The following is a 12007-nucleotide window of genomic DNA, read 5'->3' as shown; positions in this document are numbered from 1 at the left end:
CTACGTTTTCAGCTGTACATATGAATGTTCCGTCCGATGATGTGCATTTTAAAATACAAAATATTATTTTTCAGCAAGTAGTGTTAAACCTTTATATAAATATGCATGCTTCGTTTGAAACCAGGTAAACATTCTCACAAACGCAATTTTCAGACATCTTTGAAATGTTTCTTACTTCTTTGACTATTATCCCACACCTCTCGCACTAGCCCTCAGATTTAATGCGCATTAGTGCCCGTAGTTTGTTGACGAACTGCCAGATCTCTTAATAAACTGTCTCAGAGGTCTGTGACAACAAAGCCCAGAAATATTTTCTGATAGTGCCCACACAGCTGTATGTCTTACAATGGCTGCTCCTTCCCTGTGGTTAAGGAGCGTCGCCCCACTGGCTGAGCCAGAAGCAGAAAAATAAAACAATAGCTTACTATTGTTTTATTTTTCTGCTTCTAACACAGTCAGCAGTGCAGGGAGGGGTGTGTCTGGGCCACTGGAGGTGTTGGGGGGGAGGGTACCTAAGTGACTTGTGTTTGGCCGCCACCTGAGGCCGGCCACACACACATGTACACTTACGTTTCTCCAACCTGGCTGTGTTTAACAGCTGGGCTGGAGAAACTGCACAGACCCCAGGGCTGTGTCTGAGCGGCAGTCGCTGATGCTCAGACCACCCCTGGCACTGCTTCTATGCTAGGTTTTGCATGAATGTAGCACCAAGATTACTGGGGAGCCTGTGCTGGTGGTGTCTCAGCAGTAAGTGCTGGGACACCAGAAGAGAAGCACAAGCAGCAGGGACAGAGGCAAGGTAAGTGCTTTTTATTCTTGCCCCCTTCCTCGAGGTATGCGGCCGCTGAAATCTTGTGCCCATATGTTCGTATGAGTGGCTACTGTAAATATAGCGTATTGATGCCTACAACCACAATGCTGTGGTTTTGATGACTCTAGCTCTAACATGTGGTTGGAAAGGAATACTTTTAATATGAGTGTTGTCTACTTTGAGAATTGTTTATAAAAATAACATGCACATTTATTTATTTATTGGGAAAAAATGTAGCCCATAATTTGTAACAAGACTGGAAGTTTTCAGGTGTAGTATTATGACATGAAAACAACAACTACCCAAAACTTTGCTATTTCCTATATTTTAAAGAAAGCCTCTGTTTGCAGCGTTCAGTGTTTTGCTTTTAAAATGCCAAACCTGATTCCTTTTATTCCTTCATAGGATGTGATTGGGCAGGTTCTCCCAGATGCAACAACTACTGCCTTTGAATGTAAGTGACATTTTTTAAATATTACGAGTGTGATTTGAATAGACTTCCTGTGTCTTTAGGACTGATTCAATTTGAAGGAAGCGCTGAGAATAGGGCTAGAACAACCGTGGGGCAGCTGCTCGATCATGTAGGGTAGTGGTTTTTAAGCTGTGGTCTGTTGATCCATGTGGGTGCCTTCAAAGCCTTCTCGGTGTCCGCCACGGCTTAGAAAATTAAATGATATTAACAGATTAATAGAGTGCATGTAAATGAAGAAGCAAAACAAACAACTGAAAATTTAAAAAACATTCTGTAAATTTGAAGGAATTTGAAATTGGACTCTACAAAATTAAATTAGTATCCCCAGATTGATTTATAAGAGCATTGCAACTGCATCAAACAGAATATTGTACAGACGATGAGTGGCCTCAATTGAATTTAGAAAAGACCCAAACTTCCTTTTTAAATTTAGATATTTTATATTTGCTTGCACATTAAATAAAATGTTTAATCATCTGTGTATTTGTTTGATGAATGCCTGTTTCTGTATTTGTTGTACATTATTTTGTGGTTCAAATAATTGAAAATGTTCAGGCTGGTATCCCTTGCTTCTAGAATGACTCATTGGAGTCTCTGGATTCCAATAATGATTCAATGGGGACCCCCTAGTTCCAGTAGTGGTAAAGTGGGGTTCCACAGAAGTCAAAAGGTTGAGAACCACTGAGGTAGGGGACTTGTTACAAGGGCGTAACCTGGGAATACTGCAAGTGCTGTGCTCCTGTAACATCTACAGTAAATGAATGTATATATTAGTGTGTATTCATATGTTCTCATACTGTACATAAATCTTGACAAAAACAAAAGAAGTGTTGTAGTGGGATGAGTGTGATGGAGTCAATTTTATATTTATTTATGTATTTTTTTTGCTGATTCAGATCTGTAGTGCCCAATGTGACACATTGTGATCTGTTAAAATCCTGAGTGTGGGAATGTTTTGGCTTCTCCTTAAACAGTAGCCAGACATAGTATACAACAGTGCATGACTTGTAGTGTGGTTTAGAATGTGGTTGCCCATCATGTAGGAGTCAGACACACAAATTAGAGAAATTCGTTTTTTCTTTCACATGTATAATGGCTCCAGTCTTTTCCACCTTACTTTCTCTATCTCATCGTTTTCCTTAACTATTTTCTTTTTCAAGGTCCCTGCTCTAAGCCAACCTCCAAAAATAGCTGTTAGATTACTCTAAACAATTTGATAAACAGTTCATTCGCATTTGTGTGCACGCATTCATGTTTTTGTGTCTGTATGTGTGTAAGCACACGGCCATAGTAAAATCATTCCAGACTATAGATAGACCCGACCTCTTAGTCAGTACTTAAATTTAAATAAATGTCACAGTTATAAGTCCCAATGGAAGAGCAATGAAAAGGGTAGAATATGGGAGGTTTCAATAAGAAATACTGGACCATTTTAATGGAAGGATCTGAATGACCTGCAAGGCCTTGATAGTTTTTCAGTGTTCATGTAGAGATAAGTGTGTTTTGAATAATCATGTGTGCATGTGAGTCACACTAACACCTGTATTTGTAATCAATTTCATGCTTCTTGTGCGATATTTATCTTGTGGGAGTTACTGTAATAGAGCTTAGAAGCAACCATGCCCCAACTGCTGGTTTCTGGATATATTTACTTGGACAAACCATGATTGTTTTCGGAAAAGATTCAATAGTTAGCTAAGTTTAGGACCTGATGTCTCTATATTTTCTCCCACATGCTCAACCCTGCCTTACCCATTAAATCAACCCAGCCACTTTCACTTCTTCTAGCCTCTCAATTCTATTCTACTATTCTGTTACTCATTACTATTAGGAATTTTCTGCTTCCTTTCCAAGACTGCTACTGTCTGACATCCTTCCTCGTGCTTTTGATTAAAAAAAAAAAAACTTCCTTGAGTAATTTAGTACCTTCTAGGACTCTGCATGTTTACTAGCAAGCCAAACGCTTGCAAAGATTGTTCACTCCGGCCTTCAAACTCTTAAACGCCCCTGATCTTCTCCCTGCTCTGCAGTATGCCTTCTGTGTGGTCACTGATAACAAATCCTTGCTTAAATCCAGCTCCGGTAGATGAACTTTCTTCTATTCTTATCTATATAATACATAATACTAGATACAGGCCGGACAATTCTCCCCCACTCACCCTCTTGCTGGTCTGACAGTATGAAGGTGCTGAAAGCCCAAGTTGACGGGTGCTGAATAACAAACTCTGCATGCTTCACCCAAATAGACCTTAATAACAGATAACCCGAGAGACAGGCAAGATCAAACAGAGGATAGACACTGAGGAGATGGAGCAGAAGACGAGCACAAGGTCTTCCTCAGCTGACTGACTACATGGTCAAGACCTGCAACATCCCTTTGCGGAAAATTGAGGTGAGCGAGATGGGAACTTCTCTGCATTAGTGAGGACTGCAATTCCAACAGCGCCTAATATAGCTAAGAGGGTGAGCGATGCATTCTTAAAAGGGCTTCCAACGACACTCAAACTGCTGTACACTGCAGAAGAAGCCATCTCACCAATGAGACATGCAGTACAACAAATCAAGCTTGTCTCTAAATTACCACTAAAGGCACTTGAAACAAAGATTAAACTAGAGCAGTCTGCTGGACCGACAATGATAATCCTCCAACCAAAACGAAAATCAGAAAGCTTCAAACATAAAATACATGCCTCAGAGGAAGAAATTGTGTGCTACAGAGGCTAAAGATTCACCCCATAGCACGCAGTCAGAGGGATTAAGCAGAAACCCAAGCTTTACCTCGCAGCCTCATCTGCAAAAGAGGATATCCAGCACGTTATATCTGAGCTAAAGAAGAGCCTTCCAATTATCAGGCAAGATTTTGCAAAGTCCCTGGCATATCTGAACTACTCACTGCAAAAGGTCGAGATGAGAGCAGACAACTTGGAAACCAACATTGCAGAGCAAACATATGAACAAAAATAAGCTCAGTATCAAAGTCACTGAACTTGTTCAATAGTGCAGTACATTATGGAATAAAAAACTGTAAAAACAGATCTTTGTGTAACAATCTTTGTATTTGTGCAGTAAAGGCATTCCAATGCCAGAGTTGAAAGCTGCATACAAAATCTCATTCACCGGATACTACAAATTTCAGAGGATGCGGCGGTCCTACTAGGCAGTATACACTGAGGGCCTGATTACGAGCTTAGCGGATGGGATACTCCATCACAAATTTGACGGATATTCCACTCGCCGTAATACAAGTTCCATTAGATCCTATGGAATTTGTTAAACGCGGGCAGGATGTTCGTCACGTTTGTGACAGTGTATCCCATCCTCTGAGGTTGTAATCAGGCCTTGAGTGTGTTTGCCATTCCAATAAAGGAAAATTTTAATCTATTCACAAGCATTCACTTTTTCCGGATGAAGGAAGATGTACTCAATGCAACAAGCAAGCACAACTCTTTTGAACTCAAGGAGACCAAAATATAAATAAAAAAAATCAAGATGTGTCTACAATGACCTTGGGTAGAAGACGTGAAGTATGATAAGCACACTCCAGCAACGTCCTAAAAAGATCCCTTACACGGGGGAAATTTCCATTCAAGCTGTTATTTATCATCAGCCTGAAACTTAAACAGTGTTGACAATGGAGGAAGCACAAACTGTCAGGAATAAGACCATGCGCGGTCCAGGTCCCGCCCGAAACTCCGCTGCGCGGCTCTGTGGTACTTTCTGCGCACCACTTGTCATCCCCTCTTGCTCCAAAGGTGGCCATCAGTGTCATCTGCCCTGTGGCAAAGCTCATAGAGCTGCAGGTTCAGGACATTGGTGGACAAGATACACTTATCAGTGCTATTCCATGAAGGGACTACAATTCCCATGTTTTTAGAGGCAGCAGCCATCTTGGGGTGTGGCAGGCCTATAAAGCCTAGCCACACCCAAGCACGTTGCTCACTATTTTGAAGACTCCGATGCAGTCAGACCTTATGGGGGATTCTCTGAAGGAGAGCAGAGTTCCTGCCTTTCAGAGTGGCATCCGATCGAAGTATCCTTGTTTCCATGGTGAATTCAAAAATGAGTAGGTCGTACTCGTAGCGGTAAGGCCTTGATGACTTCAATTTTGGAGGAAGTCATTACTTCCAGAAGTAAAACACCCCTTACCACCACGAGCAAAGCGTTTCCAGTGTTCAGGTTACAGCGGCCTAGGCGCGATGATCAAAGGCGTTTCAGTCCACAGATGTAAAGCGCTCTAGGCACGGCAATTCAAGCGCTTTAGTCCACAGGTGTAAAGCACTCTTGGCACTATAATTCAGGCGCTTCAGTCCACATATGTAAAGCGCTCTTGGCACGATAATTCAGGCGCTTCAGTTCACATATGTAAAGCGCTCTTGGCACGATAATTCATGCTCTTCAGTCCACAGGTGTAAAGCGCTCTTGGCACGACAATTCAGGCGCTCTAGTCCACAGATGTAAAGCGCTCTTGGCACGACAATCAAAGCGCTTCAATCCACAGGAGTAAAAGGTACTTGGTACAACAATCAAAGTGATTCAGGTCACATAAGTAAAGCTCTTCAAGTTCAATGAGTAAAAACTTTTTGGCCTTTTATAGTTGTGAATGTGAAAGTATTCCTGGAGATAAGCAAATCATAGTTTTCTTTGTTTTTTGGAAAGCATAATATGTGAAAAGCATATTTAATTCTTTGAGATTTTCTAGGTCATGATCAAAGGTTTATGTTAAAAATGCATAGATGTTACAGGATTGATATTCTGAGTATAATCATAGTCATAGCTCAGAGGTCCTAGTTTATTCTTGTTCCATGTTTCAAAGAAGGGGCTTTGGCCTCATTTCAAATGGGGTCTCCATCAGATATCGGAGATGCATTTGAGTCAAGAGTCTATTGATGAGTTATATTTCTATGAATGAGTAAATGCATATTTGTTCTAACCTGTTCTTTTCAGATCTCTCTCCCTGCTGTTCCCTACCTAATTCCCTTCCCCATGACTGGCTTCATCATAACTCTGTGCTATAATAGCTTTCTGAGTTGGTGACGCCGGAAGGTGGGCCTTTTGTTCAGCAACGTGCTGATCCAGAGGAAAGGACATGGTGTCACAAACAATCCTGATACCAAGAGACCTGTCGCGGAAAAAGAACCAACAATTCTCACCCGGATGGACATTACGAATGGCAGACTCAACAATCAAGTCGCAGATGATGCATTGCAAAGAGACTACAATAAAAATCTTAGAATATGTCTTGAGGCCTGTCAGAAGTGGAATAACACCAGGCCAAGTCCATTCCAAAGGATTTTCTGCCTGTCACATCTAGAGAACATAAGAAAGCTACCAGGTACAGTTCAAACTAGACCATTGGTTTACTTCCTTCATCTCAAAACAAACTATGACCAATACGCTCAAACTCATCCTTTTTCAACCATTTTGATTCCACACCAGAAACTAATTGACATTGTCCACGGTTACAATAAACAGGTGAAGCACCTGTTGGACAGGGAATGCAGAGGGATCATGTCTAGTCACTGTAGCCCCTTTCTCTAGTAAAACCACTGATGACGCCAGTAAGGTGCTACAAGTCTAAAGATGAATGATTACAAATATTTCTGAATTCACACCCTGGCCCTCCATTTAATATCTCCACCCTCCCCTTGTTAGATACACGGTCCTTTCCCCCCAAACATCATGCCTTTTGCCCTATTTCTTTGAAGAAAGAGGTAAGCAAAAGGCACAACAAAATTACAGGTCCGACTTATCACACTCCTTGTAGATGGACAACAACTGCTCCCCACAAGTTCAAAATAATTAAAATGGAAACACAGATAGGGGACAGATGTGAGTCCTCCCTCAACACCACCAGTCACAGACCCAATATTCTTTTCCCTTAACACACAGGTGCTGAAGTCATCAATTGAACAAAATCACAACTGCAGTGTCCATATTTCCATGAGATTCACATATTCCTTTTAGAATAAACACATTTTATATCTACAAATAATGCTAGATCAAATTCCTACTGGTTCCCAAAACATATTCACTCAAATACTCCTTCCAAGATGAAGAGCATTGTGATGGTGCTGATAAGAAGGCTAGAGTTAGAAATAGAAGACTAACATAGATACATCAGGAAGAGTAGTGGGGATTAGAGGAACACTAGGTGAAATTCAGATCACTATTTTCTTTTTATGTGGACCCAAAGGTGTAAGAGAACATTTCTTCACAGACGTTTTCTTATTGGCTTCCGTATGAATAAGTGGAGGGGAAACTTTAATACAACATTAAATCTGAGCCAAGACTGATCCTCAATCTCCGATTCTGGAATGACTCTGGGTCTTGTGGAGGACATGAAACCTCGACCTGATAGAAGCATGAAGAGTCCAACATTGAGGCGAAAAAGACTGCACACATGTATCCAGTGTGCATATATCTGACTTGCGTATTGACTTCTTAATAATAATTGACAGACCTAGGCAATGCCTATTCCGTAAATGTTGTGCATTTAATTGCTTCCTTGTAGATGATAGCGAGTTCTCTTCCTGGCTTGTGAAGGCAGTCCTGTCGAGCAATACTGTCGACCCCATCTTCACCACAAGCGATAACATCAAATAAAACACCACACAGCTCACATGGACTGACCTCTCAACTACCCACTTCCTAATCAGCACACCTAAAGTCAACACCCCTGCCAGGTTCAGCACTCCAAGACGCAACTGTAGAAAAATCACAGAAGCAGACTGGCTCAGCTACTAGCCCTCAGCACTGATCAGCCCAGCCCTACAGACAACCTCGAGAAGGACATCAGCAACTTCAGGAACTGGATAAACAACCTTGTGGACTTACACCTATCAAACCCACCATAGCATAGTAGATCAAACAAGCAGGCCAGCTGGTAAACACAAGACCTCCAAGACAGCAAGCGACATGGTAAACATCTAGAAAGGAATGGAGAGCCAGCCACACCACCACCGACAGAACTACCTGCGAGGTTGCAATCAGACACAATCACCAGCAAATTAGACACCTCAAGAAAAAGGCACTAGTCGATGGCATCAAAGGAAGCTCAAAGGAAATCTTGTAGATCATCGAGGATTTCACCTCACCCTCAGCCACTGTGAACAATATTGCGGCCTCCCAACAACTCTGTGACAACCTATCCAACCTCTTCCACACCAAAACCACAACCATCTGCAGCAACTTTGCACACCAGCCCAACCCCAGAGAACTCATTGCTAACAAACCCACCACCAACCAAGACAGCCACCTGACTAAATAGACAATCCTCACTGGAAACACAGCTGCAATCATGCGGACCATCCACTCGTGGCACAACAGACCCATGCCCCCAGCACATCTGCAACCTGGGAACATCACTAATCAGCACCATTCTGCACCATCCTGAGCTATATTATCAACACCTCCTATATGGTTCGCTACTTTCCCAGATGAATGGAAACTTGCAGAAATCAACTCCCTCCTCACAAAGCCCACAGCAGAACCGAATCAATTGAGCAACTTCCGACCCATCTTGCTGCTACTCTAGCCAGCCAAAGTGATTGATGAGGCCATTAACAAACAACTCGCAACCCACCTCAAACTTCATCTCTTCTAGACAACACACAATCAAGATTCAGAAAGAACTACAGCACCGAAACAGCACTCACCACAGCCACCACCAAAATTCGAAACATCCTGAACCAAAGAGAAACAGCGGCCCTCATCCTGCTCGACCTCTCTTGTCACTGTTTGCCCCACCCTCATTGGAAGAGTCCACAAGATTGGCATTTAAAGATCCGCTCTCAAATGAATCGGTCCCTTCCTCACTGGAAGAACCCAAAGGGTCAGGCTGTCACCCTTCACATCAGAGACCGAGATACTGATATGCGATGTCCCTCAGGGATCATCTATCAGCCCTTCTTTTTTCAACATACGCATGACACCGCTCGCCAACATCATCCAATCACAAGACATCACTGTTATCTCGGATGTCATTGACAATGAACTCATCCTCTTACTGTCTTTCTGACAGACGAAACAAACCACCAGAACCAACTTCACCAATCGCATGACATGGTAGCAGATTGGATGCAATCCAACTGCCTGAAGCTCAACTCCAACAAGACAGAAATATTGGTCTTCGTCAACAAAACCTCCCCATTGGATTTCACCTGGTGGCTGTCGGAGCTATGAGCAACACCCACAACCACAGACCATGCAAGCAATCTAAGGATCATCTTAAATGACAAGCTCAATATGATGGCTCAAGTAAGCACAGCATGCACCTCCTGTTTCTACATTCTAAACATGCTGCTAAAAATCTTTTAATGGTGGCTTCAGAACACCAGACTGATCGTCATAGCGACACACACCCATCACCAGCAGGCTGGACTACGGCAACACTACACCGGAATCTCCAAACAACTCCTACACAGACTCCAGACCATCCAGAAAGCACCCGCAAGACTCATACTTGACCTCCGACACTGCACTCACATCGCACCGCACCTCAGAAAGCTTCACTGGCTCCTCATTCACAAGCACAGCCAATTCAAACATTTCACGCACACATGCAAAGCCCTACACAACACAGGACAAGAATACCTGAACAGCCGCCTACACTTTCACCAACCCACCAGACACCTACGCACTGCCTCACTCTCACACAACACCCTGCAACCACAAAGGCAAATACAGTGGTCGCTCTTTCTCCTACATTGCACCCAAGACATGGAATGGCCTCCCTCCGTACATCAAAGCCTCCTCCTTTCTTACTGAGTTTCGCAAGAAGCTGAAGCCCTGGCTCTTCTTATAAGCACCTTGGGACCACGCACCTATACAAACGGCTGCATACCCTCTCGGGTGACGAGTGCGCTATACAAATCAACATAACATAACAATCACTTAAAGATGAAATAGTACAATTGGGAAAGGAGATTAAGGAAATTAACTTACCCAGTGCTGCCAACAAGAATTATGAAATTTTGAAGAAGGAAATAATTAGTTATCAGATATTTCTGAAGGAGAAAAAGCTAAATGACAGCAAACTAAAGAAAATAAGGAGGGATGGTGGTCCCTACAAGAAGGATAGAACGCACACTGTTGCCTGCAAATATGACAACATCATTGTTAGAAACAAGACAGCAGGAACGGAAAACACTATGGATATCAGTGTGTCATCTAGCAATATATATTTATCGTCAGCTGTGAGTAATCTGAGAGAAGGCATCAGTATGGAGGGGCCTTCTAATAAGAACCCCTCAACTTTTTTTTTTAAGTAGTACAAAGGTACAGGATGGGGAACAGAAAAAATAAAAAAACCAACAGAAAAGGAGGACTACAAGAGGACAAAAACACATAGCAAGGTATCAAAACCAGACAGCAAACAAAGAAGGGCCAGTCCAAACAGAATTACAAAGGGACACAGGAGCAGTGTCTCACATTACAATGAACACTGCAAATGGGCTAGCGTAACCTGCACTTAGCAGAGTGTTTCTATTAGTGTGACTTTTTCCCCTTGTTCACCTGGTTGTGAGTGCCTCCAAAGAATTTGGACCTGCGGTGGGGCCTTCGGGGACCGACACCTGAAGGAAATTATCAGTGGAAATGTGAGCAGAAAATAACGGGGCTACCTAAAAATTGTTGGCTGGTTTTGTCCCCTTGATGGGGTAATGATCTTGGTGGCCACAGGGCTGGTGGAGGGAGGACTGACCTGCTGGTTGGACTGGACCTTTCAGCCCTACCCTTGGTTGCTTTGAGTTGATTATTAATGGTAGCTTTTTTGGAGGCTAGTCAGGCCACAAGTACCCTGGCAGGGACGTGCGTTATGCGGTTTCCTGGTGTTTTGTGTTCTTTATCAAACGGTGTGTATTTTCCATCCCTTGCCTAGTCAGAGGTGACTGTGATGCTTGTATAGATAGATGTTGACTGCATTATTGGCCCCAGAACCCTGGTGGGAATGTGAATTGTTGGTACGAGGTGCCTGCCCTGTGAAGGATGTAAATAGAAAGAATTTACCAGCTAGAATGAATTTATAAGTGTTTATTGCCGCAATGAGGAATCCTGGCTGAAATGTATTTTGTTCATACCTAACTTCTAGGTAACCGCTTTTCATCATTTGTGTGTGATTAAATGGCTATGTCCTGGTAGAACCACACGCTTGAATGTGACTCATTTGTCACTGGGATGTGTCATTGTGTATGAGTGAAGGCCACCGATTTGAATGTTGTGGGCGCACAATGATCAGGGTGCCAAAAGACTAAGGGCCTCTTTACGCATTTGGCGGTTGGACCACCAGGTCCCCATATTGGCGATCCCAAAAAGTTTGGTGATTAATAATAAAATTATGATAATAAATAGTATGTAAATATTTATTACTGTTTATGTATGTATACATTTCAATGCTCAACGTTGATAATATCAGTTTAAGGATTCCAGTTTTGAAACCTACATAGGAGGGTGGGTGTTGTTGCTTATCTTACGGTCCTAAAAAGGCTGTCAGACTGCTGTATTATGAGTTATACAGGCAGAACTGCTGACTGCCAGCCAAAAAAGGCAGACCAGCAGCGCTGTGGAGGCCCGGAAATAGACGGTCTGACCTCCAGCCTGACAGCACAGCGACCAACCATTGACCGTATAACAAGCCCAGAGTCGCAGTGGTAGGCACCCATGCTGGTCAGCCAATGGCAGTCCAAACCACAGTGATTCACGGTCACCAAAGTAATACACAACGGCAC

The 12007-nt window shown here is 42.8% G+C and overlaps 1 protein-coding gene across 1 annotated transcript in view; it reads left to right on the top strand.

The window, feature by feature from the left end:
• Positions 1–12007, top strand: part of MAP2K5 (mitogen-activated protein kinase kinase 5) — a 1242853-nt gene that overhangs the window by 55846 nt on the left and 1175000 nt on the right. The window contains exon 2 of the mRNA XM_069222863.1: positions 1217–1265. Within this exon, the coding sequence (XP_069078964.1) occupies positions 1217–1265 (49 nt within the window). The remainder of the gene's footprint in view (positions 1–1216; positions 1266–12007) is intronic.

This window comes from Pleurodeles waltl, chromosome 3_1, assembly GCF_031143425.1.
Source record: "Pleurodeles waltl isolate 20211129_DDA chromosome 3_1, aPleWal1.hap1.20221129, whole genome shotgun sequence".
In the NCBI taxonomy this organism is placed as follows: Eukaryota; Metazoa; Chordata; class Amphibia; order Caudata; family Salamandridae; genus Pleurodeles; species Pleurodeles waltl.
This window is presented reverse-complemented; position numbering and strand designations above follow the sequence as displayed.